This window comes from Manis pentadactyla, chromosome 14, assembly GCF_030020395.1.
Source record: "Manis pentadactyla isolate mManPen7 chromosome 14, mManPen7.hap1, whole genome shotgun sequence".
NCBI classification, from domain to species: Eukaryota; Metazoa; Chordata; class Mammalia; order Pholidota; family Manidae; genus Manis; species Manis pentadactyla.
The window spans coordinates 31,622,914-31,650,125 of record NC_080032.1 but is presented as its reverse complement, the minus strand read 5'-3'; the positions used below and the strand labels follow the sequence as shown (position 1 = coordinate 31,650,125).

At 37.6% G+C, this 27,212-nt stretch overlaps 1 protein-coding gene across 3 annotated transcripts in view; it reads left to right on the top strand.

The window, feature by feature from the left end:
• OXSR1 (oxidative stress responsive kinase 1) overlaps window positions 1–27,212 on the top strand; it is a 97,399-nt gene that overhangs the window by 22,454 nt on the left and 47,733 nt on the right. For 2 of the 3 annotated variants that reach the window (XR_005032043.2, XM_036921641.2), the window contains exons 3-5: window positions 2,983–3,091; window positions 10,077–10,218; window positions 21,105–21,160. Coding sequence is in view for 2 of the 3 variants with exons in the window: in XM_036921641.2 (XP_036777536.1) it covers window positions 2,983–3,091; window positions 10,077–10,218; window positions 21,105–21,160 (307 nt within the window). In the remaining variant the exon portion in view is untranslated. Of the gene's footprint in view, window positions 1–2,982; window positions 3,092–5,152; window positions 5,290–10,076; window positions 10,219–21,104; window positions 21,161–27,212 lie in introns of all 3 variants that reach the window. The other variant, XM_036921642.2, reaches the window with a different exon arrangement.

Here is a 27,212-nt window from a genome sequence, read left to right as displayed (position 1 = left end):
AATTGGGTGAAGTGGGGGAAACTGCCTTCATCCGGGCAATCAGAAAACTAGGGAGAGGTTAGAAGTCAACAGTGAGTGTTGTGAGAATGTGAGACGTCATCTCTGAGGAGGGCCTCAGGAAGCCTCAGGTGAAGAGCTGCAGAGTCCAGGTGGGAGTCCGAAAAGACGACTCCCAAGAAAGCCCTTATCAGTAGGGTGGCATTCACTTCGTGTGTTGAGTTTGCTGCTGGAAAATGGGAGTCAGAATGAATGTAGCACTCTTGGAAAGTACTTGAACACAAGCCTTTTTTCTGAAAGGAAAGGGAAAAGATAGCCCCAGTGGAGTTACTGTAAAGGAAGGTCCCTCTTTTCCTTTTAAAGGGATGGAAGGAAAGGAATATTTCAGGCCCTTTCAATCTTTGAATTTTATGGGTTTTTGTCAGTCTCATATTAGAAACCCTTTGTGGAGCCCCCTTTTCCAGGATGAAGTTCAAAAGCCTTAGCTTAACATTTAAAGCCTTTTACAATTGAACCCCCACCTTCTGGCATTAATCTCTCTCCCCTGTGACTTCTGTCTCTCACCTCCCCCATCCAGTTAGGCACCAAGTCCCATTGTTTATACCTCTTGAGTATTGTCTCTTGACTCTTCCCTTTCTTTTCATTCATATTGCCACTTTTTTTAAAAAAGCCTTCTACTTGGAGAAGGTTACAGAAGAGTTGCAAACGCATTACAGAAAGTTCCCATGTGCTGTTCACCCAATGTCTAACAGTACTATAACCATAGGACAGTGAGAAATTAGCAATTCATCATTTTTCAGGCCACTGTTGCCCTCGCCCAGGCCATGGTAGCAGTCTTAAACCGGGTCATTGCCTTTAGTCATGCTTTCTCTTTTTTATTTTCTACATTGCAGCTAGAGTAATTTTTGAGAAACTGTATATATAACCTTTGATGCCTTTCCATGGCTGGTCCTTTATGATAGGGTCCCAGGTAATTCAAGAGTCAAAAACCATAAAAACCTATTCATCTTTCCTACTGCAGTAGCAGTGCAGTAAAACCTCTTAGAGGAAGCCTTCTCTGATTACCTCTCCTCTTTTTTGATAAAGTGCCTCTCTAGTGAAATCCTGTAACATCTACTACTTCCCTGTCAAACTGTTGATCATTTGTGTTGTAAATTAGTAGACATCTAGTGTTTTCAGCAGACTATAAGTTTCATGAGGGCTTCCCATTGTGGCCAAGCACCATGTACCGTGCCTGGCACACAGGAGGCACTTGGTAAATATCTGTTGAAAGCATGACCTACTTACCCTAGGCTAGGTGTACTTTTATGTCCTGAAATATGTCTTGCATATTTTGTCTCTTGTTGTGGTAATTATATATGCCTCTCACCTGGTACTGCTCCAATTTCTCCCATGTCCTGCAGAACTAAATCTAGTTCCCACCTCCTCTGAGAAGCCTTTTTGCTTACCTTAACTGTTCTTCCCTATGGATTCTTGTCACATTTAATGTCTTTACATCTGGCCAGTATAAGTGTCCCTGTAATCCCTCTTCTACACACACACACACTTTCTTCTCTCCTTGAGTCTGGGTAACTATGTCAGTAGGCAGGCGCTCACTCTTTAGTCTTTCCTTCCTTTTCCTTCCTAGTCCCTGAGCTTTTAGTACAGAAGACTGCTGGTGACTTTGGGGGTAGCAGAAATGCATACAACAAGGTCCTTGCTGTGAGGGAATTTACGTTCAAATAGAAAAACTGAGAAAAGAAAAACTAGCATTTATCAAGCACTTGTGAATTAGGAATTATGGGCAACTTTTACAGGATTTATCTTACTGAACAAATACCAAGGGCATAGGGCAAGTACATGAGTAAGTAAAAAGCTACAAAAAGTGTTGTAGCATTCATTTAGTCAACAAATATTTATTGAAGGTATTCTGTACCAGGCACAATGGTAAGGGCCAGGAATACGGAGTCTTAGCTCTCTTTGAACTTAAAGTTGTGTGAGGGATGCAGAAAAATAAATAGGCAGTGACAGTATAATATGATAAGTTCCACAGTGTTTAGGGATCTGCTTTTAAGTACTTGCTTTCACAGAGCTGTCAGTCTAGCAAGGAAGAACAAACAAATGAGCACCTAGTACATTACGTGCCATGATGTAAGGAGATATTCAGGGACCTTGGAAACCAGGAGACACCTAACTTGAGCTGACTGGGAGGAGATGATATTTTGCTGATATCAGAGGGAAGAATTGGTATTTTTAGGTCAAAAGTAATGAGGTAAGTGTATTTGAGGCAGAGGGAAAAAAAGGGTTAAGTGTCCATGGTTAGAAGAATGGCTTACTTGAAGTTTAGGATGGCTGCACCATAGGACTGGGGTGTGTTGGGGTAGGGCTAGTGAAGGGAGGGAGATGAGGCTAGAGAGGCAATCAGGACCCTGATCATTCAGGGCTTTACAAGGTGTTTTTTTTTACCCCAAATCCAATTTAAATTCACAAACTGAGATAGAGTGAGCTTAGAGTTGTGGCTCAAGTTCCTACTTTGAATTTAGTTTATGATCTTGCCCTATTTCAGTGTATTTCTCTTTAGAGTGAGATTTGTTTATCATTGCACTAAAATGGGATGAAACAATATTTTGAAAACAAAACTCAGAAACATAAAACCACCTTCTGTTGATTAGTAATTATCCTCTGTTCCTGTAAAACCAGATTTCCCAAGATGTTTCTTCAAGAGAATCTTGAAGTGAAAGTGTGTGTCTCAGGGGAGCCCTGTGTGGTGCTGTGCAGGCTGTGATAGTAGAGCATGTTTTTAGTCTCTGAAATTACTAGTGTAAAGAGGAGTCAGTGAACTGAGAGAAACTAGGTAGGTTTTGGTTTAAATACTCAGAGGTCAAGGCCATGGAGATCTCCCAAAGGTTGTGATATAGTCTTGGGATTCCCAAGTTGTGATTCACTAACTCATAGTGTTGTCTTAGGCTTGACATAATGAATGATCATGTTTTCTCTTCTTTGTAGAAAGAAATTCAAGCCATGAGTCAGTGCCACCATCCCAATATTGTGTCTTACTACACATCTTTTGTGGTGAAAGATGAGCTGTGGCTAGTCATGAGGCTGCTAAGCGGAGGTGAGTGGAGTGCTGTGAAGTGTTAACATCCATGGGTTGGAAAATTAATAAAGGTGCCCTTCATTTTTGTCCTGACTTGGTTTTCATGGACATTTGCATTTGAGGAGCTACTGAAATACTGTTAGTATCTTTCAAGATGCTACTGTGTGAGCTGAGAGGTCTCACACACTGCATGAGGTCATCATGCCTCTTAGATCTCTTAAACTATACTGGTTCCCTCCTTCTTCCTCTCTTCCTTGACATAAACTAGTTGAGGGCTCTGGTCTGAAGGGTCTGATGATAACTATCTTGTAGAATATTTCACATTTTGGATTTATCTGGTTATTTCTTTTTGGTGATGTTTAACTTGATTTACATTCCTTTATTTCTTGCAAATTGAAAGTTAGACCTAAAGGCTAATTAACTTCAATTAGATAGGAGTTAAATATTTTGGGGCAGAATATTTTATAGGTGGTGCTGTGTATTTCATATTGCATCACAATAGGAAGAGTTTGCTATCTGGTTGTATTTTTAATAGTGATGTTAATTTTGATTGCTTAAGGTTGTGCCGGTCAGGCTTCTCCATGGAAAGGGTAACTTTTTTTCCTTTTGTAGTTAGCAAGTAATCTGTGCGGTGATACTTTGGCACTATGAGTATCCAGTTCCCCATAAATCTTTCCTCTCCTGGTTTCTGCATCCTTTAAAAACCTGTGTTTCTGTCAGAGGTTGCAGAATGGTGGTTTTCTTACTGCATCCTTTTTTTTTTTAACATTTATGAACTCGCATTCTTCCGGGTAAAGGAACTTTATTAACTGGGGCTCTTTGATTAATCTGTACTGTGGTTCTTATTGAAAATACAGGAGAAATTATTCTTCTTTAAGGACCAATTTTCAGAGTTAAGAGCTGGCTTAATAATCATCTCCAGTGGTGGTAAATGAGAGGTTTTTTTTTTTAACTCCCTTTTGCCAGCTGTGGGACGCTTTCATTTTTTTTGAGTATTGTTATATAATCCCAAGGATTTTTGTATATTTAGTGTCTTTTAGGCATTATACTCTGTTCTTTTGATGCCCAAATTTTGACAGTGGGACTCCCTTGAAGTTTACTTGTGTCCTTTTGACATGAATCCATCAGTCTTTGATTAGTTCCTTGTTCTTCTGGTTCAAAATTTCCTAGGCTCATGTTTACATTGCTTTTCCCATACCCAGAGTCAGCCAGTACTGTAAGGAGCTCTGGACTTTCTTCCGGGCAGTGGTATTCAGGAAGCATAACTAAATCATGATTTGACTTTAACACTTCTAGTTCAAGATTAACATTATGGACTTCTGGAACTTTCTAAAAATTCTACTTGAATTTCTTTTCTCTTGGACAGAAAATCTTGATCTCCATTATTAACAACATAATTAATTATGTGCTTCATCCTGTAAAATATACATAATTATTTCTGCCTGAGTCCTTAGAATGTAAGTATTGCTGATTGTAGAGAGTAGCCCATTGGCATGTATAGCTTGAACATTTCATTAGGTTACCTGAAGGCCTTACCATGTAGTAAGTTAGACATTTTGCCAAGGCGTGGATTTGAATTTGTAGTAGTAAGATTGGGAGGGCTAGTGAGTGATGGATCCATCCACCCTTCCCATTACTGGTCTGCTTGGATTTTGTTTGCATATGTGTTTTGTGTTGGAGCATGATTTTCCCTTCCAGAATGTAGGGTTCCAGAAAAGAGAATCTGTGTGTGTTTAGTTGGCAGTTTTAATACCATACTTCCCTGACACCTCCCTTCACCAGAAAGGCTGTAAAGAGCATAGACTTTAGGGTTAAATTCCAGCTTTCCTACTTAGCAGGTGTATGTCATTGGGCAAATGTTTCAACTCATTGAATCTCTTTACTTTTCTGTTCTGTGGGGATACCTTTTGCATTTCAGGGTACTGGGGAGCAGTAATGTGATGACATGTGCAAAGCATCCACCACTGTGCTGACATGTGGTAGGTGTATGAGAAATTTTAGTCATTAGTAATAATAATCCCTTGTTATTTGATGCTTTTCAGTGTAGCCAGAATCACCTTTTTGTTTCAATCCCATTAGTGACACACTGGAGAAACTGGATTGCTTTGTTAAAGGCCCTGTTCATATGATGGTTGGAATCCTTGCTAACACCAACCACCTGTCAAGATGGTGGTCAAGCATGGTTCTTTCAGTATGGACAGATATGGGAATATTAGGTAATATTGTATCTTTCGTTATTGATCACCTATAGCATAATTTTCTTCATTTGTCATTTACAAAACTGTATGATACAAAGTTTTTAATGTTTTGCTCTGATGAACAGGAATAAATTATCTGCTTAATTCTCTTGTACCTGTGTGCTAGCCCATTCTGCTCTGTAAGCAGAATTTTTTTTGTTTTTTGTTTTTTAAGAATCCCTGTTTCTTTTGCAGTGAGTATATGTCCTAATCACAGAAGGAGCAGGACATGTTGCTAGGTGGAGTGTCTTTTTTTTGGAGTGTCTTTTAAATGTACCTGTCTGTCCTTTCTGGTCTTACATTTCCTGGGACAGTGCCCAGTTTTTCCAGGTTAGCATTCAGCAGATCTACTGTAGAATAATCTTCAAACATGGTTCAGTCATTAACTCTTTTTGTAATTCCTTAAATGTTTTAGTCATCATAATTTCCATCTAAATCTTTTAAAATACTTTAAAAAGTTTACATCTTTTTAGGAAAATGAAATCTTGGTTTTTTAATTATAAAGTGAATAAACATTTAAAGTGAAGAGATACAGTACACAATATTTAGGACACAAAAGCCAGAACTAAGCACAACTTTAAAATGTTTTTAAAATAGAAGTAAAATGTGCCAAGATTGAAAGCTCAATGAAAATGCCATTTGTCAAGTACTTACTGATTACAAGTATGTTAGTGAATCAAACTGTCAGTTCTTTGCTCATATTGGCCTTATGGCTAATAAGGAAACATTACCGTTAAATAATTAGAAATGTGTAGGGTGCCATGTGGAAGTATCAGGTGCTATGGGAACAAGCACCAGGAGAATGTAACCTTTTTTGTGGGAGAATCGGTGCAGTGGGGTTATCAAAGACTTCACTCAGGAGGTGGTGATCATCTGAGACCTGATGATCGTTAGCCAGGTGAAAAGGGAGTAGGGTGGTCTCAGGGCAGGGTGGGACAAGGGATCCAGGAAGGGGAACACTGTGTAGGGGAAGGTCTGGAGCAGAATGGAGGAGTGTGCTGTGTTGTGGGAACTGATGGGGTCCCACAGCTGGAGCAGGGTGAAAGGAGTGATAAGCAGGTCTCTGAATCATTAGGAAATATGAATAACCAGAGTTAACAGAAATCTGTACAGGCTACCTTCTTTCACATCAGTGTTTTCATCCAAAATATTTAAAAGGAAAACATATATTTGATTTAGCAACATTGTACTTTTGTAGAACTTAATAAGCCGATTAAATTGTGATTTGCAACTGTCACTCTTAGACCCATCAGCCAGGTGGTCATCATGGTTAGAATAAGTTCACTTAAGTGTGTCAATATTATAATCATTTCATTATACTTCCTTATAACTATAATATTATTATTATGTTTTGCTAATTAAAACTCTGATGTTGAGTGTTGGAATTTGTTAGTATAGGAAGTTAATCTTTAGAAATTAGAAGCACTTTTGATCTAAATAGCTGTTTCTACAATTTATTAACACCAAACTGCAATATAGAATTTTAGAAAACAAAATAATTAAGAAAGCGTCTGAAAGGAAGAGAGAAAGGAGTGCTTTTAAGGACTTAGCAGGATGAGTTCTAGACATGGAGGGTCTGATTCAATTTACTGTCTTAGTGAATTGCTTTGTTTCCTAGGGATGCTTCCTACTTCTTCATCTGCTAAGATATGAAAAGTGTGGGAATGTAACTCAATCTAAGCAAGACCCAGGTAAAACACCTGGTATGAATTGTGACTAGGTAACAGTGGAGGGTCTTTCTTTGGTCTGAAATGGGATACTCAGACCAAGCCAATTTGGCCCCCTTGAAAACTTCTGTGGCTCAGGAAGACACACACACTCAGTGCCTAAAGATGTGTAAAACACTGCTAACTAAAATGACTGAGTCAATTTTGGACTCAAAGGGTGTTATTTCATAAAAGTAAGCTGAGGAAATGAACATGTTGACTGAATAATTAATTTGAAATACAGTTAACAGATTTAACAAGTGAGTTAAACTAGCAACTGCTTTACTACTTTTAAAATATTTCATATTTAGTAATTTTCTTGTACGGTTAAAAGTTTTGCATTGTTTCTTAAACTTTCTGTGCCACAGGCTGTGAAGGTAGACATGAGATTGGTTTTGGGAATAGATCTATATTTCAACTTTTTGCTGTGTTACAAAATTTGTTCCAAATCCCTCCTGTTTTCCATTATTTAATTTATCTCTTTTACCCTGAGAAACGCTTGGATTTCAATGGACAGTGTCCATCACGCAGCCTGACTTGTTGAAATGCATATTCTTGGGCCTCCCTTTGACCTCTTGAATGACAATAAAGTTTGAGAACCGGTTATGCCTGTAGGATTTTCTCCAGGTTGTGCCCAAGGACGGCACTGTATGTGCTGTGAGCATAGCCTTCCTTCACTGTTCCTGCTGTTACTTGGATGTTAATTTGAACATCCAGTGATAATCTTTTGCTCAGCCTATTTACCTTCTTAGTTGATGTGAAGAATTCTGTGTAATTTTGATATTTGAGGAGGGAAGATTGTAAGCATCAGTCATCATGTTAGATGCTGAAGACACTGAGGATGTCATAGAAGAGAAGTGGTGCCTTCCACAGCCTGTGTTTGTCAGTTCAGGGTGAAGGTCTAGTGACATGATTGTTCCTCCAACTGTACAGATTATACTATTGGGAGACTGAAACTGCTAAGACATTGTCATGCCAGGGAAAAGGGGCTCCTTATACAACCTTGCTTGGATTGTCTGTTCTGGACATAATAAATTGGGGATATGCATTGCTTTAATTTCCCTATTGATCATTGGGTGGATGTGAAATTAATACTATTGTTAGAAGAATTTGTAAAGAAGTGTCTGCTTCAAAAGCTTTAAAAATACATAACTTTTTATATGCAGTAGGTCTTTGTTGCTTCATTTCTTTGATCTACCAGACTGGAAGCTCCCTGAGAGTCAGCAGTCATATCCCAATGTATCTTGATATTCTGTGGCATCCAGTTCTAGATCTTGCATACAGTATAGTTTAATTGTTGAATGGGTAAATTGTGTTAAGTTTTCCTACTAGGAATTTTTCCCTTTATATTCCTTATTGTAGATACTCACATTACAAACATATCAGTAAGTTGGCATTTATACAGATGTCATCTTCTTACTAAGCAATTTCTTGTGTGGCTGGCCTGCTGGTGCAGTCCCTTTGCTTTGGGGATGAATTTTTGATTGATGAAGCTGAACAAAGCTGCTCCTTCAGGCCTCCTCCTTTGTGGATCACAGTCCTGTGAATCCCAGCAAGAGAGAGAAGAAAGTGTGATCATGTGTTAGGAACAGTTACCTGGAACCTGGAGCCTTCCTTGTTGTTTGCTGCTGGGGGCCTGGCTTCCAGAGGAGGGGAGAGATCTGGGATTTTGTCCTCCCATAAGTGAACTTTGAGCCAGTTTTCCTGCCTTACCCTTCTTTCAGTTCCCTTCCCTCCCTTCAGTTCCTCCTCTGTGTGTGCTTTCAGGGACTTTCTGGAGCTCTAGAAGGGATCTACTGTTCTCTGCAGGCATCAGCGGTTCCAATTTTCCTTCTCAGCTTAACTCCGTTACTTGCTCTGCTTTCCTTCTTCCAGGAAATTTTTGTTCTCTCTCTTTGTTACCTACTTTGTTTTCTCTTTCGTTCTGGTTTTACACCCTTTTTGATGAAGTTTGTCAAGTTAGTGGATCTCAGGTGGAAGCAAAGGAAATGTGTTCAGTCCTCTGATGTTTTAGAGGACTCCACCTAGACCACTTTTTTCCGTTTATTTAGGAGTAGTTTTCCTTTTTAAGTATGTAAAATAAAGCACTCACTAGGGCAAGTTTTTCACAGAATGTGTGTTTTAATTTTAGTCTTGATCATTGAGGACTTGTACCAAGAAATGGGCATACAGTCTTTTCTGTGCAGTTCATGTTATGTTCCGGACGTCTCAGTCCAGTTTCTAACATTGGGGATATTTTTGTTTGGTTCTGTGGTCTTTACGGGCCATCAGACTGCCAGAAATCTTCTGACTCTCTAGCAAACTTTTTTTTATGATAATAGTTACAATAGTCTGCATTGTGTGATTTTAATTATTATATAGAAGTCTTTCCCTCCCTCCCCCTGAGTTTTAGTAGGAGCATTATTTCCCTCCCTGGGAAGAATGGGATTGTTACATCTGGGCTGTTATTTAAAGAGAACTGCCTTTCTCATACTTTTCATATTTTTCTTTGCCTTTTCTATTTTATTTCTGTTACTTATTAACTTGGAAAATAATTTTAACCCTTATGTTAGTTTGCATTCACATGTGATCTTTCCTTTCCAACTATTTCTTCTCTAATTTTACCTGCCTTTCAATCATATTTTTTGTTTATTCATACAACATTGCATACTCTGATTTGGTGCTGGAAGCCTAAATTGATTGGAAGTGTAAACCTTATACTGAAGTGTTATTGATGGGCATGGTTACCTAGGGTATACCTATGAAGATACCTAAGGTATCTTTAGACATGGTTAAAAATCCTCTACTGGCTTTTCCAAATTCTCATAGAAGTCTAGAGGAGATGCTGGTGCAAAACTACTGTTTGGATATTAGCAGGCTGTTTCTGTTTTAGATTGGATATGGGAATAAATTATTAATTTTAAACTTCTGTTTCCTTATATTTGCTAGTTTTTTTCTTTTCTTTCATACACAATTAATTTATTAAATTAATTTACATGTGTTTTGATTTCAAAATGGCTGTGAATTACATTGTATGAGTTAAAGTTTATGGAAAACTTTATCTTCTGTTTCTGTTTCCAGGTTCTGTTCTGGATATTATTAAACACATTGTGGCCAAGGGAGAACACAAAAGTGGAGTTCTGGATGAGCCTACCATTGCTACAATACTCAGAGAAGTGTTGGAAGGGTTGGAATATCTGCATAAAAATGGGCAGATTCACAGGTACGTACAAGGTGACATCTCTTCCTGGTAAGTGCAGAGGCAGTTGTGCTGTATCATTTCATTGAGGCCAGTCCCTATCTTGTGCAGTCAAAATCTGACTCTATCACTAGTTTCAGCACATTGTGGTTAGGGTTTTAATTACATTTAGTAAATATTTAAAAATAACTACATTTTAGTACAGCTGAAAAATACGAAAACAGGAAGAATACATTTCTTACCAGGAGGCAATCTCTGCAATTATTGATAACATTTTATTATATTCCTTTCCAATTTCTTTTGTGTGCTTAAAAAATATTTAAAACAAAACTGTGTATATAATTTTGTCATGCTTTTTGGGTTTCTTTTACATCATGTTGAGTATTTTCTCCAGTTATTAATAGCTTTTTGTAAGATAGCTAACTTTATTAATTTTTAAAAATAAAATAACATTTAAAAAGCTGTGTAACATATCCTAGTCAAGTATTTGTGGCTATCTATATCTGTTCAGTCCCTGAGTACAGATGACAAGAATTGAAATAGTGATAGATTTTATGTTATCTGAATCTGTTTAGCCTGGATTTGGTTTTTCCTCATTTGAGAGAACATCTTTGTTTTCTCTTTATTCTGAAGGATAGTTTTGCTTGGATCTGAGAATTTGCAGTTGACAGTGTGTTTCTTAAAGTGTCTGAAAGATGCTCTGCTACTTAGTTCTGGCCTCCGTGTTTTCAGATGAGAAATCTGTTGTTTGAATTGGTGGTCTACAGGTAATATGTTGTTTTCCTCTGATTACTTTCAAGACTGCTTCTTAGTGTTTGGTTTTCAGATGTTTAGTGATGGTATGTCTTAGCCTGGATTTCTCCAGGTATATCCTGAAACTTCTTGAATCTGTAGGTTTTTGTCTTTCACCAAATTTGGGAGGTTTTCAGCCATTATTTCTTTGGGCTTTTTTTAAACTCATGTTTTTCTCTCCTCTTGTTCTGGTACTCTGATGATACAAATGTTAGATGTTGTGTTATTGTACCATAATCCCTAAGGTGTGGTTCATTTTATGGTCAGCCTGTTTTTCCTCTGCTCAGGTTGAATAAATCCTGCTGATTTGTTATCAAGTTCACTGATTCTCTCCTTTATCCTCTCCATTCTGCTATAGAACCCATCATTGAGTTTTTGTTGCAGTTCCTGTAGTTTTAGTTCTATAATCTTCATTTGGTTCTTTATAGCTTTTATTTCTTTGCTGAGATTGTCTTTGTTTTGATAATTCCAGATTGCATGTTAAAGCATTTTTATGATTTTGCTTTAAAAGTTCCTGTCAGATCATTCCAACATCTGATTCGTCTTGGTGTTGACAACAGTTAATTATCTTTCTTACTGAAGTTATTCCTGATGCTTGGAGTGATGAGTGATTTTTTGTTTTATTGTATCCTGGATGTTTTAGATACTATGTTAGGAAATTCTTGATCCTATTTAAATAGTATATTTTAGCAGGCAATTTTACTCTTTAGGTTTAGTGTGTAGGTCTTGGCCTACTTTTGTGGGCTGTAGTTCCAATGACAGTTTGACTTAGAGAGCTATGGCACTGCTGTTCTGGTTTGTTTTGTTCACCTGGAACTGCTGGGGCTCTCTCCACTTAGTCCCTGTTGATACTGGGACTGGGAGCAGAATGCACTTTCCTGGGCCTGGTGCTTCTAGGTGGAAGGTGGGAGACAGGTGCTGTGCACATGGATCTGTGAGTGCTTCCTTGACCTATCCTGTGGGCCAGTCTCCATGGTGCCAGTGGGGCCCCCATTCACTGTCTGTTGGTATTGTCTGTGAAGGTGGAAGGTCCTCTTCTTGGCTACCCTATGCTTCCAGGTGGAAGCAAACTGAATTCATCAGTACATTAAAAGGATCATCCACCATGATCAAGTGGAATTAATTCCAGGGATGGTTCACTAGCCACATATCCATCAGTACGATACATCATATTACAAAATGAAGGATAAAAATTGTATAATCATCTTAATAGTTGCAGAAAAAGCATTTGACAAAATTCAATGTCGTTTTGTGGTAAAAACTCAACAAACTTAAGGGTACACACCTTAACATAATAAAGGCCATTGTATGACAAATCTACAGCTAACATCATACTTGATAGTGAGAGGCTGAAAGCTTTTCCTCTAAGATTAAAAATAAGACAAGGATGCCTACTCTTGCCACTTGTATTCAACCTAGTACTGGAAGTCCTAGCCAGAGCAATTAGACATGAAAAAGAAATAGAAGGCATCCAAATGAAAAAAGAAGTCTATTTGCAGATGACATGATACCTATAGAAAACTCTAAAGACTACACCAAAACAGAACAAGTAAAGAATTTCAATAAGGTTGCAGCTTACAAAATCAATATACACAAATCTGCTGTGTTCCTGTACAGTAAGAATGAACTATCAGAAAGGGAAATTAAGAAACATTCCCACTTATACAACTGTATCAAAAAATAAAATACTTAGCAATAAATTTAGCCAAGGAGGTGAGAAATCTGTGCACTATAAACTAAAACACTGATGAAAGAAATTGAAGAGGACACAATAAATGGGAAGATACTCTGTGTTCATGGATTGCAAGAATTAATATTGTTCAAATGTCCATACTACCCAAAGCAACCTACAGATTCAGTGCAATCCCTATAAAGCTCCAATGGCATTTTTTAGACATGGAAAAACAATTCTAAAATTTGCATGGAACCACAAAAAGACCCTGCATAGCCAAAGCAAACTTGGGAAAGAACAAAGCTGGAAGCATCATACTTTCTGACTTAAACAATATTACAAGCTGTAGTAATCAAAACAGTGTGGTATTTGCATTAAAACAGACGCAATGGAAGAGATTACAGAACCCAGAAAATAAGCCCATTCATACACGGTCAATTAATTTTTAACAAGGAAGCCAAGAATTTGCACTGGGGAAAGGATAGTCCCTTCATGAACAATGTTTGGAAAACTGGGTATTTGCATACAAAAGAATGAAACTGTACCTCTCTTACACCATACACAGAAGTCAACTCAAGATGGATTAAAGATTTGAATTTAGTACCTGAAACCGTCAAACTCCGAGAAGAAAACTTGGTAAGCTCCTTGACATTGGTCTTATCAATGATTATTTGTATTTGACACCAATAGTAAAGGCAGCAAAAGCAAAAATTAACAAGCAGGACTACACCAAACTAAAAACCTTCTGCATAGCCAAGGAGACCATCAACAAAATGAAAAGGTAGCCTATGGAATGTGAGGAAATATTTGCAAAGTATCTATCTATTAAGGGGCTAATATCCAAATTATACAAGGAACTCACATAACTTAGAGGCAAAAAATCCAAATAACCCAATTTTAAAATGGGCAGGGCCTGAATAGACATTTTTCCAAAGAAGACATTAAAAATGTCCAATAGGCGCATAAAAAGATATCAATTCCACTAATCACCAGGGAAATGAAAATCAAAACCACAGGAGACATCACCTCACACCTGTGTTAGGATGGCTATTATCCAAAAGACAAGAGATAACAGATGCTGGTGAGGATGTTGGAGAAAAGGGAACCCTTGTGCACTGATGGTAACAATGTAAACCGGTGCAGCCACTATGGGAAACCATATGGAGATTCCTTAAGAAATTAAAAACAGAAATACCCTATGATCCAGCAAACCCACTTCTGGGTAGACACCCAAAGGAAATGAAATCAGGATCTCAGACACCTGCATCCTGATGTTCATAGCCGCATTATTCACAACAGCCAAGATTTGGAAACAACCTAAGTCTTCTTCAGTGGATGAATGGATAAAGACAATGTGGTATACATGTACAGCGGAATATTATTCAGTCATAAAAAGGAATGCCATTTGCAATAACATGGATGAACCTGGAGAACATTATGCTAAGTGAATTAAATGATAGAGAGAATATGCCTGGTATCACTTACATGTGGAATGTAAAAAAAAAAAAAGTTGAACTCATAGTGACAGAGAGTAGAAAAGTGGTTGCCAGGGGCTGGAGAGTAAGGGAAATAGGAAGAGGTTGGGAAAAGGGTACCAATTTTCACTTATAAGGTGAATAAGTTCTGCTAAGAGATTTGAACTTTAAAGTTCTCAACAAAAAGAAAAGAACATATGTGAGCTGATGGATATGTTGATTAACTTGACGGGGAGAATCCTGTCCCAGTGTGTATATGTATCAAACCATCACAGTGCACACTTTAAATATCTTAACAATTTTATTTGTTGGTTATACAAAAAACTCACCTACTTAACCTAATCCCTCAGCAAAGGCCCAGAAGAGTAACTGATCAAAGATTAGCACCTGCCAAGTGTAAAACTGAGGTTTTAAGGAGTAATCAGAATATGGAGGCAAAAAGCAAGCCCTAAACCCCTAAACCAAACTTTTGATTAGGTTACTCTGAGAATTGCAACATTTAAAAGAAAAATGAACATATAATAGGTGAAATCAGGTATCTGTAGAAGCATCTCACTCTAGGAAAAAATGAGTAATTCTTTCTAGCTGTCTAAATTTTCCAACCTGCTTAAGTCTTACAAAGAAAAACAAACTCTTTTTTTATGGGGATAAGGAGAATGGTTGACTTTAAGGAATAATACATAAACTAGAAATCATGGAAACAATAAAGGTATATTAAGACAATATAATTTTTTCATCTAAAATTGTACCCAATGAATTGTTTTGTACCTAGTTAAAATAAGGTTTTAACAAATGACTGAAAAGGGGTATGACCAAAAGAGTAAACATTTGAGGATGTATTTCCTGCACTGTCAAAGGAAAAGGTGCCCTGAAAAACTGGGTTCCCATCCTTAGGATGCTGGAAACGTTATGGATGCATACCTTGGTACTAGCAATGAACGTGCTTCAGTTAACAGCTCAGTTCTATATGTTCATTAAGTAAGCTTCTGGTAAAAAGTGTGCCAGAGACTTCTAATTGTCCCCCAATATGTCTCCCCTTCTTTTTTAGTTAAAAAAAAAAAAAGACATTTAAAAAATTTTGCTGGGCAAATAACCATCCAGAAGAAAGGCAACATTTTGCAATTTCTCATGCAGACCAGATATGACCATGTGATTTAATTTCTAGCCACTGTGATGAGAACAAAAGTGTTGTGTACTACTTGTATTGTTCAGGTTTTATCAACCCCAGCACTACTGATATTTGGGCTGGACAATGCTTTATTGCAGGGGCTGTCCTGGGCATTGTAGGGTATGTTTAGCAGCATCCCTGGTTTCTACCCATTATATGTTAGACTAGTAGTGCTGCCTCTCAGCACCCGTGTGACAACCAGAATGTCTACAGACATTGCCAAACATCTTGAGAACCACTATTAACAGGAAGTGACACAACCTCTGTTTCCCCTTTCCTTCCTTCCACTGAAATGTGGATGTGATGGCAAGCCATCTTGGCCTATGCAGCAAGAATTTCAAAGTACAAACTAGTGGTGATGAAGAACATCTGCCCCACAAAGCCTAAGATATTTACTATCTGGCCCTTTAGAAAATGTTTGTTGACCTGTGGTACAGATAATAATGATAGCTAGCATTCACCAAAACTGAGTGCTAACCACTACTCTAAATGCCTTGTCTGCATTACCTCATTTAACTTTCATAGTTACTTTATGAGGTAGGTATTATTATCACACTGTTTTACAGCTAAGGAAACCAAGGCAAAGAGAGAGAAGTAAGTTGCCAAAGATAACCCAGGTAGTAACAGAGCTGGGATCTGAATTTAGGCAGTTTTCTTCCAAAGCCTGCTAAGAAAGAATATGCTAATCAGTGAACATAGGTATTCACTGATTCATAGCAGTTGTACTGTTTAGTTATGAACTCTAGAATTTAGATCTGCTGCTGGGATGATTATTCTTTAAATGCATTATGTGTTATCTTTTACTTAATATATCCATATCTCTATTTTAAAAGAGTCTTCACTTTCAGAACACAGAAGTATATTATTTTTCTTAAACCTTTACATATACCGGCTTTATATAGTTAATATAGAAAGTTAACCCAAAATATACATTAAGTTCAGTGTCTTTTTAGAAAGCAATGAATTGATTCACATCAAGTTGTTTTTGCTCAGTTTTGTACAACTGTAACATCTACTTTGAAAATATATCAGCTTTCATTTAGCTAAATAAGTAAAAAGGAGAGAAGAAATATTGGAAGAAATAAGGGCCCCAAACTTGCAAATTTGAAGGGAAACATTAATCCACAAATTTAAGAAGTTTGGTGAACCACGAATAAAATAAAATAAAAAATCTCTACTATAACTCTGGGGAGAGGAAATCCTGGGGCAAAATACCTCTAAAACCAAAATCAGTCAAAGGGAGAAATAAAGTTTAAAACCCGTTTATTGCTTATACACTGCAGTCCAGAGCCGTTTCTCTCTCCTGCTCCAGCAGAAACAGGCGAGACCTCTCAGGTTCAGATAAGCCCTCGGTTGCCCAGGTAATTACCCATTGATAGGAAGATGAACTACTCTCCACCCCTTAGGAACGTCTGTTGATACGGATATGCACTAAAGCCAGGTGAGACATTCTGGAATATTACAGTTTTACTCACATCTACCTAGACACATCATAGTTACACTGTTGAAACCTGAACAAGAAGGGAGTGTCTTGAAAGCAAAAGGAAAACATCTCATCTTGGAAGGGAAGTGCTATGGAGTGAATATTTGTGTCCCTTCAGAATTCATATGTTGAAACCTAATCCCCATTTGATGGTACTTGGAGGTGGGCCTTTGGGAGGTGATTAGGTAGTGAGGGTGGAGCCCTCATCAATGAGATTAGTATAAAAGAAGGATTAGGTAAAAGACCCAGAGGACTCCTTGCTTCATCTGCCATGTTGAAGACACAGCAAAAGGATGTTCACTTGAGATCTAGGAAGTGGACCCTCACCAAACACCAAATCTGCCAACCCCTTGGTCTTGGACTTCCAACCTCCAGAATTGTGACAAAATAAAGGTTTGTCTTTTAAGCCACCCAGTCTGTGGTATTTTGGGGTTAGTCCTGCACAGACTAAGAGCATCAGTATGATTGACAGCTGATTTCACATCAGAACAATGGAGGACAGACAGCAGGAAAAAGCCTGTCACCTAACCCACCCCTTTGACTTGCAGTCCTTGTGGTTGAAGATGTGTTATAGGTCCATACAGGTTCAGAATTGTTATCTTCACAGTGAATTACTTCCTTCTTTCTTTTTATTATTACATAATGACCCTCTTTATTCCTAGAAATACTTCTGCATTAAAGACAAGATAATTAGTGTTTTCATATGGATGTACTAGTTTACTGCATTAAAGACAAGATAATTAGTGTTTTCATATAGATGTACTAGTAAGTGTATCTTTCCTCATGGCTCAGTCTTCCCAGAGTCCTGGCTTTATGAGGTGGTCTTAGTTCTCTCTCAGCCTTAAACTAGCCCAGCGCCATGTGTTCTCTTTAGGGATGGGTTTTAAAACCTGAGCTCCCTAGCCATTTGGGCTAGTATCTCCTCTGTCTTCCAAGGCGCTTCCAGCTCTGGTTCTTAAGTGTCACTTTACTGTCTGAAGCTTGAAGAGTTCCTTTTCATTATTTCATGTTCAGCTATGTGACATCCCCACCCCCACCCCTTCCCACCCCACCCCATTTATCCAGCATTTCTTTGTGTTTGTGGCAGGGGAATGGTGTATTTTTTTTGGCAAAGGCCTGGGTGATTAGTGGAAAGTCTGTTTGCCATATGTAGCTTGCTGTGCTATTGGAGTAGAAATTCTCTGTCTCACACTTAAAATCACAACCTCTCAATCTTGGCTACATGTTGGAATCACCTGGGAATAATAAGTACTGATTCCTAGATCCACTGTCAGAAACTAATTTAACTGGTCTGGGATGAGGTCTTGGCATTGGGACTTTGAAAAGCTCCATAAGTGATTCTAATGTGCAGTCAAGACTGGGAAACCACTTCTTGCACTTCAGCAGGCTTGGGAGAAGACTGTTGTGCCTGGAAGCAGAGGTGGGTACATTCAGTAGGTCTTGCTAGTTCTTGTATCTCTAATGTCCAGTCGTTATTTTGGGAGTCTGTATGTTAGCCTGGTGGATCAGGCCAATAATATTCCTCCTGTCTCTGTTGTGTTTTCTCTGTGACCCTCTAGGCTTTGGAGGTTTTAACTAGGGTGAATGGTTCTCTAAATTAGGCTTATGCTTTCTATCTGGATCTATCTACCCAAATATTTTTCCCATAAAAGAAGTTAGCTCTCACAGAAATGTTGGATAGTCAGTTTAAGATGCCTAAATGGAGTGTGCTTTCCAGTTTTCATGCTGATTTGTTGCTTCTCCTGACCTTCTCCAAGGTTTCCATAAACTGTGTTTATTGGTGAGTCATAAGGATGCTGTGGGCAGTAACTTGAGTTTTGTACTAATGAGAAAGTGAAGCATGGCTATGATACTCCTTTTAATTCTAAAAGGAATTTGTAACTTTGGTGCAACAGTGACATGAGAAACGTCATTAGGCTGTGAAAACACTCACTGTTTTTGCCTGTTTAAGAGAGGGTGGACAGCTTAACTGTTGGGGCTGCTGGTGGTGTGATGTTGGCAGAAGAGAAAAGGCTCTTTAATCAAGGACTGTGTTGATTCCCATATATTTAGTTACAGATCTTTTCCTTGAAGGTCAGTTTTCCTCTTGCTTGTATTTGATTGTCCAGTGAGCCATTTAGCTTCATGATACTCCTTTACTTTTACGCCTGAAGCTATCCTACAGATTACACTTTTGGTATCAAAAGGAAAACATGACTTGATTATCTAAGGAATTGATCCAGAAAAGTACAGGCTCTACTGAAAATGGATTATTTATTGTCTCTTCACTCATGAAAGACAAAATCATATGAAACATTATTTAAATGTAAATTCATACACCTGGCTTAAAAAGCAGCACAAAAATGATAACATGATTTTTTAAAAAGTCATCTCAACATCACTGGTGCTAAATTATGTCAATACTCTGTGTTTTTAATATGATCTGATAAAAGTGGCACCTCTGTGGTTTTCCTTCCAAAAACACCACCAGTCTAATCATAAGGAAAATATACAAATTCCATTAGAGGGGCATCTGACAAAATACTTGTCCATCTCTCCTCAAAACTGTCAAGGTCATGAAAAACAAGGAAAAGATCACAGACAAGAGGAGTCAGAGGAGACATAACAACTAAATGTAATATGTTATCCTGGATGGGATTCTGGGACAATATAAGAACACTGGGTAAAAACTAAAGAAATCTGAATACATTGTGGACTTCAGTCAATAATAACACATCAGTACTTGTTCATTAAATGTGGCAAAAGTACCCTACTAATGTGAGATGTTAGTAGTGGGAAACTGAGCAGGGTATATGGGAATCCTCTGCTCCATTTTTTCAATTTTTATGTAAATCTAAAACTGTTCTAAAAAATGAAGTTTAAAAAATAAAAAACAAAGTCTTCCTCCTTCCGTGAACCTATAATACCCTTGTCTAAAGGAAACCACTTCTTGCCATTTTCCTGGGACTTTTTTGAGAGAAATTTTATGCTGATATAAACTTTATGTGTAGATACCTCTTCCTCCTGCTTAAAAAAACTAAAACAACTGGTAATATATTACATGTAGTATTGTTATTTCACTTAATGTATTTGGAGATTGTTCCATATTAAGACATATGTTCATTACTCTTCATAGTACTTCATTATACAGGTAAACACTGGTCTCCTATTGATGAATAGTTTAGTTGTCCTATTTGACTTCAGTGTATTAGTTTATAACCCTAACTTTTGGAATGGTTAGGAGGTGGCAGTTACAGGGTTGGGATGGCAGCGGGGGAAATAATAAAATTTTATTTTGGTGTTTGGTTGGATTCATATAGTACTCCACTTAACTCCAGAAGAGGATTTAAGGCAGGCTGTCTCCTCTATTTGATGAATATCTGGGAGACCTCATAGGATTTAGGGATTTTAAACTTTGCCAGATACTACTGATACACCATTGCATGAGAAAAACAAGTTGTAGGTTTGAATGGATAGTATAATATCATTTATATTGGAAGAAAAGCCCAGATATGTCACAGTAACATCTATTAAGCAGACAGATAACAGCTGAAAACTTTGGATAGAACTCCAGACTTGACAGTGGTGGTGAAAGGGACTTTGGCCTTTTCAGTGTATTCAGGTTTTTTTTAACAGTGTATTCATGCATTCCTGTATTATTTGAGTTGTTATAAATAGTTACCAATAAAAATAGAGTTTGAATAATTTGTAGCCATCTTTATGCTATCCACATAGAATAGTCCCTGATTTCACTTAAAATTTTTTATTATATGTTACGGTGTAGAAAATAATAAATATATTTCAGAAAGTAGAATTAGGTGAAGGTCATATTCTTTGGCCATTATTATCCCAATCAAATACTTAATTACCATGGATTTTCTAGGTTTCATAGTAGCAAGCTATATATTATTGTAGCTTTCTGTTTATAATGTTTGGATTCTAGTACAAATGACTAAACTTTTTAAAATTCTACCATTGGCCTCAATACCCCTTAGTGCAAAATAGATCATTTACATATTTCCAGTGTTGTGTGATTAGAGCAAACAATTACTTAAATTATGTCACTTCAAGGAACAGTTTTGTTTTTTTTTTCCCCACGCAAGAGACTTTATTATCTGAAAGAGAGAGTGGCTGCCCCAGAGGGGGGTGGGGGAAGAGAGAGAGAGAGAGAGGGAGGGAGCAGCAGAGAGAGCAGTGGGACAGAGAGAGAGAGAGGCAGGGAGGGAGAGCAGGGGGACAGAGAGACAGACAAAGAGAGAGCGAGCAGCAGCGTGGTGTAGAGCGTGGTGCCTTTTATTGTGGAACAGCTGTTTTTTAATGTGTAACTTTTTTTTTCTTAAGAGATGTGAAAGCTGGGAACATTCTTCTTGGAGAAGATGGCTCGGTACAGATTGCAGGTAATGATTAGCATTTTGTGTTATTTTGATTCTAATGGTCAGTCAGTAGAACCACATTTCATATCTTTTATGTTTTCTTAGTTTTCTTTCCTGTTCCCTGGACCATCCTATATTGGTACATCCCTGATGACCTTCAGGATATCCTCCACTTTTCATTCCACTTTTGATCTTAGACATTTTCTGACTATTACTCATTACCTTCCAGTTCTCCACTCCTTACCTCTGTTAGTTCTCATAGAATTTTGTGCTTTCCTTTAGAGGAGACAGAGTCAAGAAACCTCATTGTGTTTAAGAATAAATATGCTTTAAAGAGATAATACAGAGCTGCTGCTTTGCTGGAAGAAACAGGGTATTTGCATATTAGGCAACATTATCTAAGGTGGAAGTACACTTGTGGCAGATTCAGAGCTAAAGAGATGAGTTTGAGTCCAGGGTCTGCCAAAGCTGGCTATCCTGGTGAAATTAACTCCTCCTGTAGGCTGAGACTCCAGAAGGGCTCGACCTCAGGATTATTGAATTAGTAGATCATCTGAGAGAACCTCAGCTTGGTCCAACACTGCTGGAATAGTTATATGTTTGGCAGGAGGAAAAATCCACCCAAACCTTAAATCATTTCTTCAGGTTTGGAAGATAATTTAAGTACACATCTTCATGTCCTAACGTAAGAAAATATTTCAGCCAAGCCACCTAAGACTCTAACATAAAGGGAAAAATGATAAATTGGACTCCTTTAAAATTGGCAACTTTTATTCACTGAAAGAGGAACAAAAGGTTTATCACCATTAGTAAGTAAATCTGTCTTCTACAAACCATAGAGTAAAAAAGATATTTGCAGCATTAATAAACTGACAAAAGGCTCAAATCTGCATAAAGAACTCAAGAAAATATCAGATAAAAAATAGGCAGAAGACTTCCCAAATAAAGACATCAAAATATTAATATAATAAAAGTGTTCTGTCTCATTAGTAATCAATTAAATGCAAAGTAAAATAACATTGGGATACGACACTACACCAACTGACCTGGCAGAAACATCTAATAGTACCAGTTATCAGCATGCGTGTAAAGCAGAGGAAGAAACCTCATACTCTGGTGGTGGAAGTGTAAGTTAGTACAAACATTTTATTAAGTAGAAGATATATATACCCTAAGACTCTGACTTCTAGCCTAGACAAACTCATGCTTGTGTTTGCCATAGTGCTCAAAAGCATTGAAAGTTTGAAGCAGTCCCAATGCCCTTCATTAATAGAACAGATAAATAAGTTGCGGCTAACACACACGTTGGGATACTATATAGTGATGAACATGAATAGAACTACCACTACATTCAAAAGCATTAATAAATTATGAAAACATAGGGTGAAAGAAGCCAGTCAGAATATATAGCATGCGGTTCCATTCATATGAGTTCAAAACCAGGCACAACTATGCTGTATTGTTTAGAGAGGCACAAATCAAGTGGTTAAAAAAAAAAGGATGATTCTAGGACGATGGAGTAGGAAGCATAAGGAATTTTTCTCCCCACCTAGATAACAGAGGACTCAGCACAATCTGATGGAGCTCTTTTGGCTTGCAAATTCTAGGTGAAAGCTGGGAAGGTAATTCATGGTTAATTTGAGGGCTATCCATCCCTCACCCACCACCCTTCTGTAAGGCGGCTATGCACGTTTTTAGAGTGGCTTGTACACAGCTTGCGGGAACCGCAGTAGGCAAAAAGGACTGTCTCTTCCAAATATCAAGGATCTATGCCCTGATCACTGATGGCTGCTTCTGATCACAGAATTGCAGACAAAGAGGAAGACAGCCACCATGGCACAGTCCCTGGCCCCCCAAAGAAACTCCAGGGGACTTCAGGGGCTAGTGCCTTTTTTTTTCTTCCCTTCATTTTTCTCTTCTTCCTCTTTTTGCAACCAGACGTTAAAAAACTAGGACGTTTAAAAAAAACTAGATTTACAGGGAAAATTAGAAAATGTACATGCCCAGGAAAAGGTACAGAAAAGGCCTGAGAAGACCTTAAGTGTACACCTCAGGCTGAGGCTTGACACAGACAAGACATCCTACAACAACTAACCCCCCTACCCCCCACAAAAAAAAAAACCCTTGGAAAGAGGGAGAATCCTGTTACTACCAAAATTAGCCCATGATCAGATTTAAATGTCCAGTTTTTTTTTTACAGAAAAAACATGAATTACCTCCCCAGCTTTCACCTAGAATTTGCAAGCCAAAAGAGCTACATCAGATTTTGCAGGGTCCACTGTTATCTAGGTGAGGAGAAAAATTACTTAATGCTTCTTATTCCACCATTGTCCCAGAATCATCATTTTTTTTTTAAGCACTTGATTCAATGAAGTAAAGTATAGCCCATTGAAAGGAAATAAACAAATCAACTGAAACTCACTGAAAAAATCTGACGGAGATGAACTAGACAAAAACATTAAAACAGCCATCTTACACGTACTCAGAAAACTAAAGGAAGATGTGGAGAAACTCAAGAAAACAATGTGTGAACAAAACAGAGTAACAATAAAGAGAAAAACCTAAAAATTCTGGAGCAAAAAGTATAACGTACTGCAAAATGGAAAATTCACTAGAAGGACTTAAATGCACGTTTGAACTGGCTAAAGAAAAAACGGATGAACTTGATGATAGGAATATGGAAATTACTGAGTTTGAGGCACAGAAAAGATCGAAGAAAAGTGAACGGAGATCAACGGGCCTGTTGGGCACCATCAAGCCGACCAGTATACAGACTGTGTGTCTCAGGAGAAGACAGAATATTTAAAGAAATAATAGCTGAAAACTTACTAAATTTGATAAAGTGCATGAATATAAACATCAAGCTTAATGATCTTCAAGTAAGACAAACTCTAAGAGACCTACACAAAGATACATCATCATCAAGCTTGTGAAAGCTGAAGACAATTTTGAAAGCAGTGAGAAGCATCTAGTCACAAATAAGGGATGCTCAGTAAGGTGATCAGCAGATTTCTCATCAGAAACTTTGGAGGCCAAAAGGCAGTGGGCCAGTATATTCAAAGTGCTAAAAGAAAATAGTCAAGAATCCTATATCCGGTAAAACTGTCCTTCAAAAGTGAGGATAAATTAAGACATTCCCAGATAAACAAAAGCTGAGGGAATTTGTTCAAGTAGACCTGCCTTGCAAGAAATGCTTAAGGGAGTTCTGCAAGGTGAAATGAAAGGATACTAGATAATAACTCAAAGCAGGGTAAAGAAATAAGACCTCAGTAAAGGTAAACACGGGGCAAGTATAAAAGATTATTATAACAATGGTTTGTAACTCCACTTTCTGTTTCCTACATGACTTAGGAGAATATGTTTCTAAAAACAACTATTCGTTTAGGAGTTAGCATTATAGGAACATTTGTAAGTCTAGGTCTTGTTTTCTCCAAAATTTATGAGACTAGTTGATTTAAAAGAATTATTAGTTCATGTTTTTGAGCATACAGTGTATTAAGATGTAATTTTTTGATGCCAACAATCAAAAGGGGTGGGAATAGTACAGCAAAGGAGAAGTGCTTTTGTATGTTATTAAAGTTACGGTATAAATTCAAATTAGAGTGTTACAACTTTACAATGGTAAGTATAATCTCTGTGGTAACCACAAAGAAACTAGCTCTACAATATAAACAAAATGAAATGAGGGGAAATAAGCATTTCACAAGAAAATCAACTAAATACAAAAGAAGTAATGTAGGAAATGAGGGGAAAAAATCTTTCACACATGTGGAAAACAAATAGCACAATGATAGAAGTGAGTCTCTTTTTATCAGGAATTGCTTTAAATGTAAAAGCTGTCCAATCAAAAGACAGAGATTGGCAGAATAGTTAAAAATGCATGATTCATCTTTATGCTGTCTATAAGGGACTCAATATCTGAGAAACAAATAGATTAAAAGTGAAAAATGTAAAAAGATACTCCATGTCAATAGTAACCAAAAGAAAGCAGGAATGGCTATTCTGATGTCAGACAAAATAGACTTTTAATTTAAAAAAAAGTGATGAGAAAGTACATTACCTACAAAAAGGTTCAATACAGCAAGAAGTTAATAACAATTACAAATACTCATGTGTGCAATGGCATACCAGAAAAATATACAAAGCAAAAACTGAAGGGAGAAATAGCTCTAGTCAGTTTCTTGAAATAGCTCTGAACAATAATAGTTCAGACCTCAATATTCCATTCTTAATAATGGATACAGCAGACAGAAGGTAAGGAAATACAGGACTTACACAACATGAGAGACCTCCCAGATCTAACCATCATATGGAACACTTGTCTATATACACATTCTTCTCAAGTGCACATCGGGCACTTCCCAGGGTTGATGGTATGTTAGGCCACAAATAAAGTCTCAATAGATTTAAAAAGATAGATCCCATACAATGTATCTTCTTCAACCACAGTGGGGTAATGTTTGAAATCAGTAACAGAGGTAAGACTAGAAAACTTAAAATTTGTGGAAATTCAATAACATACTTAAACAACCAATGGGTAAAGGAGGATGTCACAGGGAGTTAGAAAATACTTTGAAGTGAATGGAAATGAAATCACATGTTGAAATGAAGGGATCACAGGAAAAGCATTGCTGAGGTGCAAATTTATAGCTATAGATGTGTTATTTTTAAAAAGATAACAAACCAACAGCTTAGTTTTATGGCTTAAGGAGATAGAAAGAAGAAAAACTAAATCCAAAGCTAATCACAGGAAGGAAAATAAAGTTTAGACCACAGATAAAGTAAACAGAGTAGAAAAGCTATAGAGAAAATCAATGAAGATACCATCAGCAGAACAAAAAGGCATCCTACAGTATGGGAGAATATATTTATAAATGACATATCCGACAAGAGGTTAACATCCAAAATATATAAAGAAGTCACATGCCTCAACACCCAAAAAGCAAATTACCCAGTTATAAAATGGGCAGAGGATGTGAACAGACACTTCTCCAAAGAAGAAATTCAGATGGCCAACAGGCATATGAAAAGATGCTCCACATCGCTAATTATCAGGAAATGCAAATTAAAACCACAATGAAATATCACCTCACACCAGTTAGGATGGCCAACATAGAAAAGACTAGGAACAACAAATGCTGGCGAGGATGTGGAGAAAGGGGAACCCTCTGACACTGCTGTGGAAATGTAAACTAGTCCAGCCATTGTGGAAAGCAATATGGAGGTTCCTCAAAAAACTAAAAACAGAAATACCATTTGACCCAGGATTTCCACTCCTAGGAATTTACCCAAAGAAAACAACTTCTCAGATTCAAAAAGACATGCTGCATCCCTATGTTTATTGCAGCACTATTTATAATAGCCAAGACATGGAAGGAACCTAAGTGTCCATCAGTAGATGAATGGTTAAAGAAGATTTGGTACATACACAAAATGGAACACTATTCAGCCACAAGAAAGAAACAAATCCTACATTTGCAACATGGATGGAGCTAGAGGGTATTATGCTCAGTGAAATAAGTCAGGCAGAGAAAGACAAATACCAAATGATTTCCCTCATTTGTGGAGTATAACAAGCAAAACTGAAGGAACAAAATAGCAGTAGACTCACAGACTCCAAGAAGGGACTAGCAGTTACCAAAGGGGAGGGGTGGGGGAGGGCGGGTGGGGAAGGAGGGAGAAGGAGATTGTGGGGTATCATGATTGGTGCACATGGTGTGTGGGGGGTCATGGGGAAGACAGTGTAGCACAGAGAAGACAAATAGGGACTCTGGCATCTTACTACACTGATGGACAGTGATTGCAATGGGGTGTGGGGGGGCCTTGATAAAAAGGGTGAATGTAATAACCACATTGTTTTTCTTATGAAACTTTCATAAGAGTGTATATCGATGATACCTTAATAAAAAAAAAAGAAAATCAATGAAACCAAAAGGTGTTTCTTCAAAAAGATCACCAAAATTGACAGATCGCTGGAAAAACTAAAGAAAAGAGAGAAGACTAAAATAACAAAAATCAGAAGTGAAGTAGCTATACTTAGGTCACACAAAATGGATTTTAAAACCGAGACTGTAAT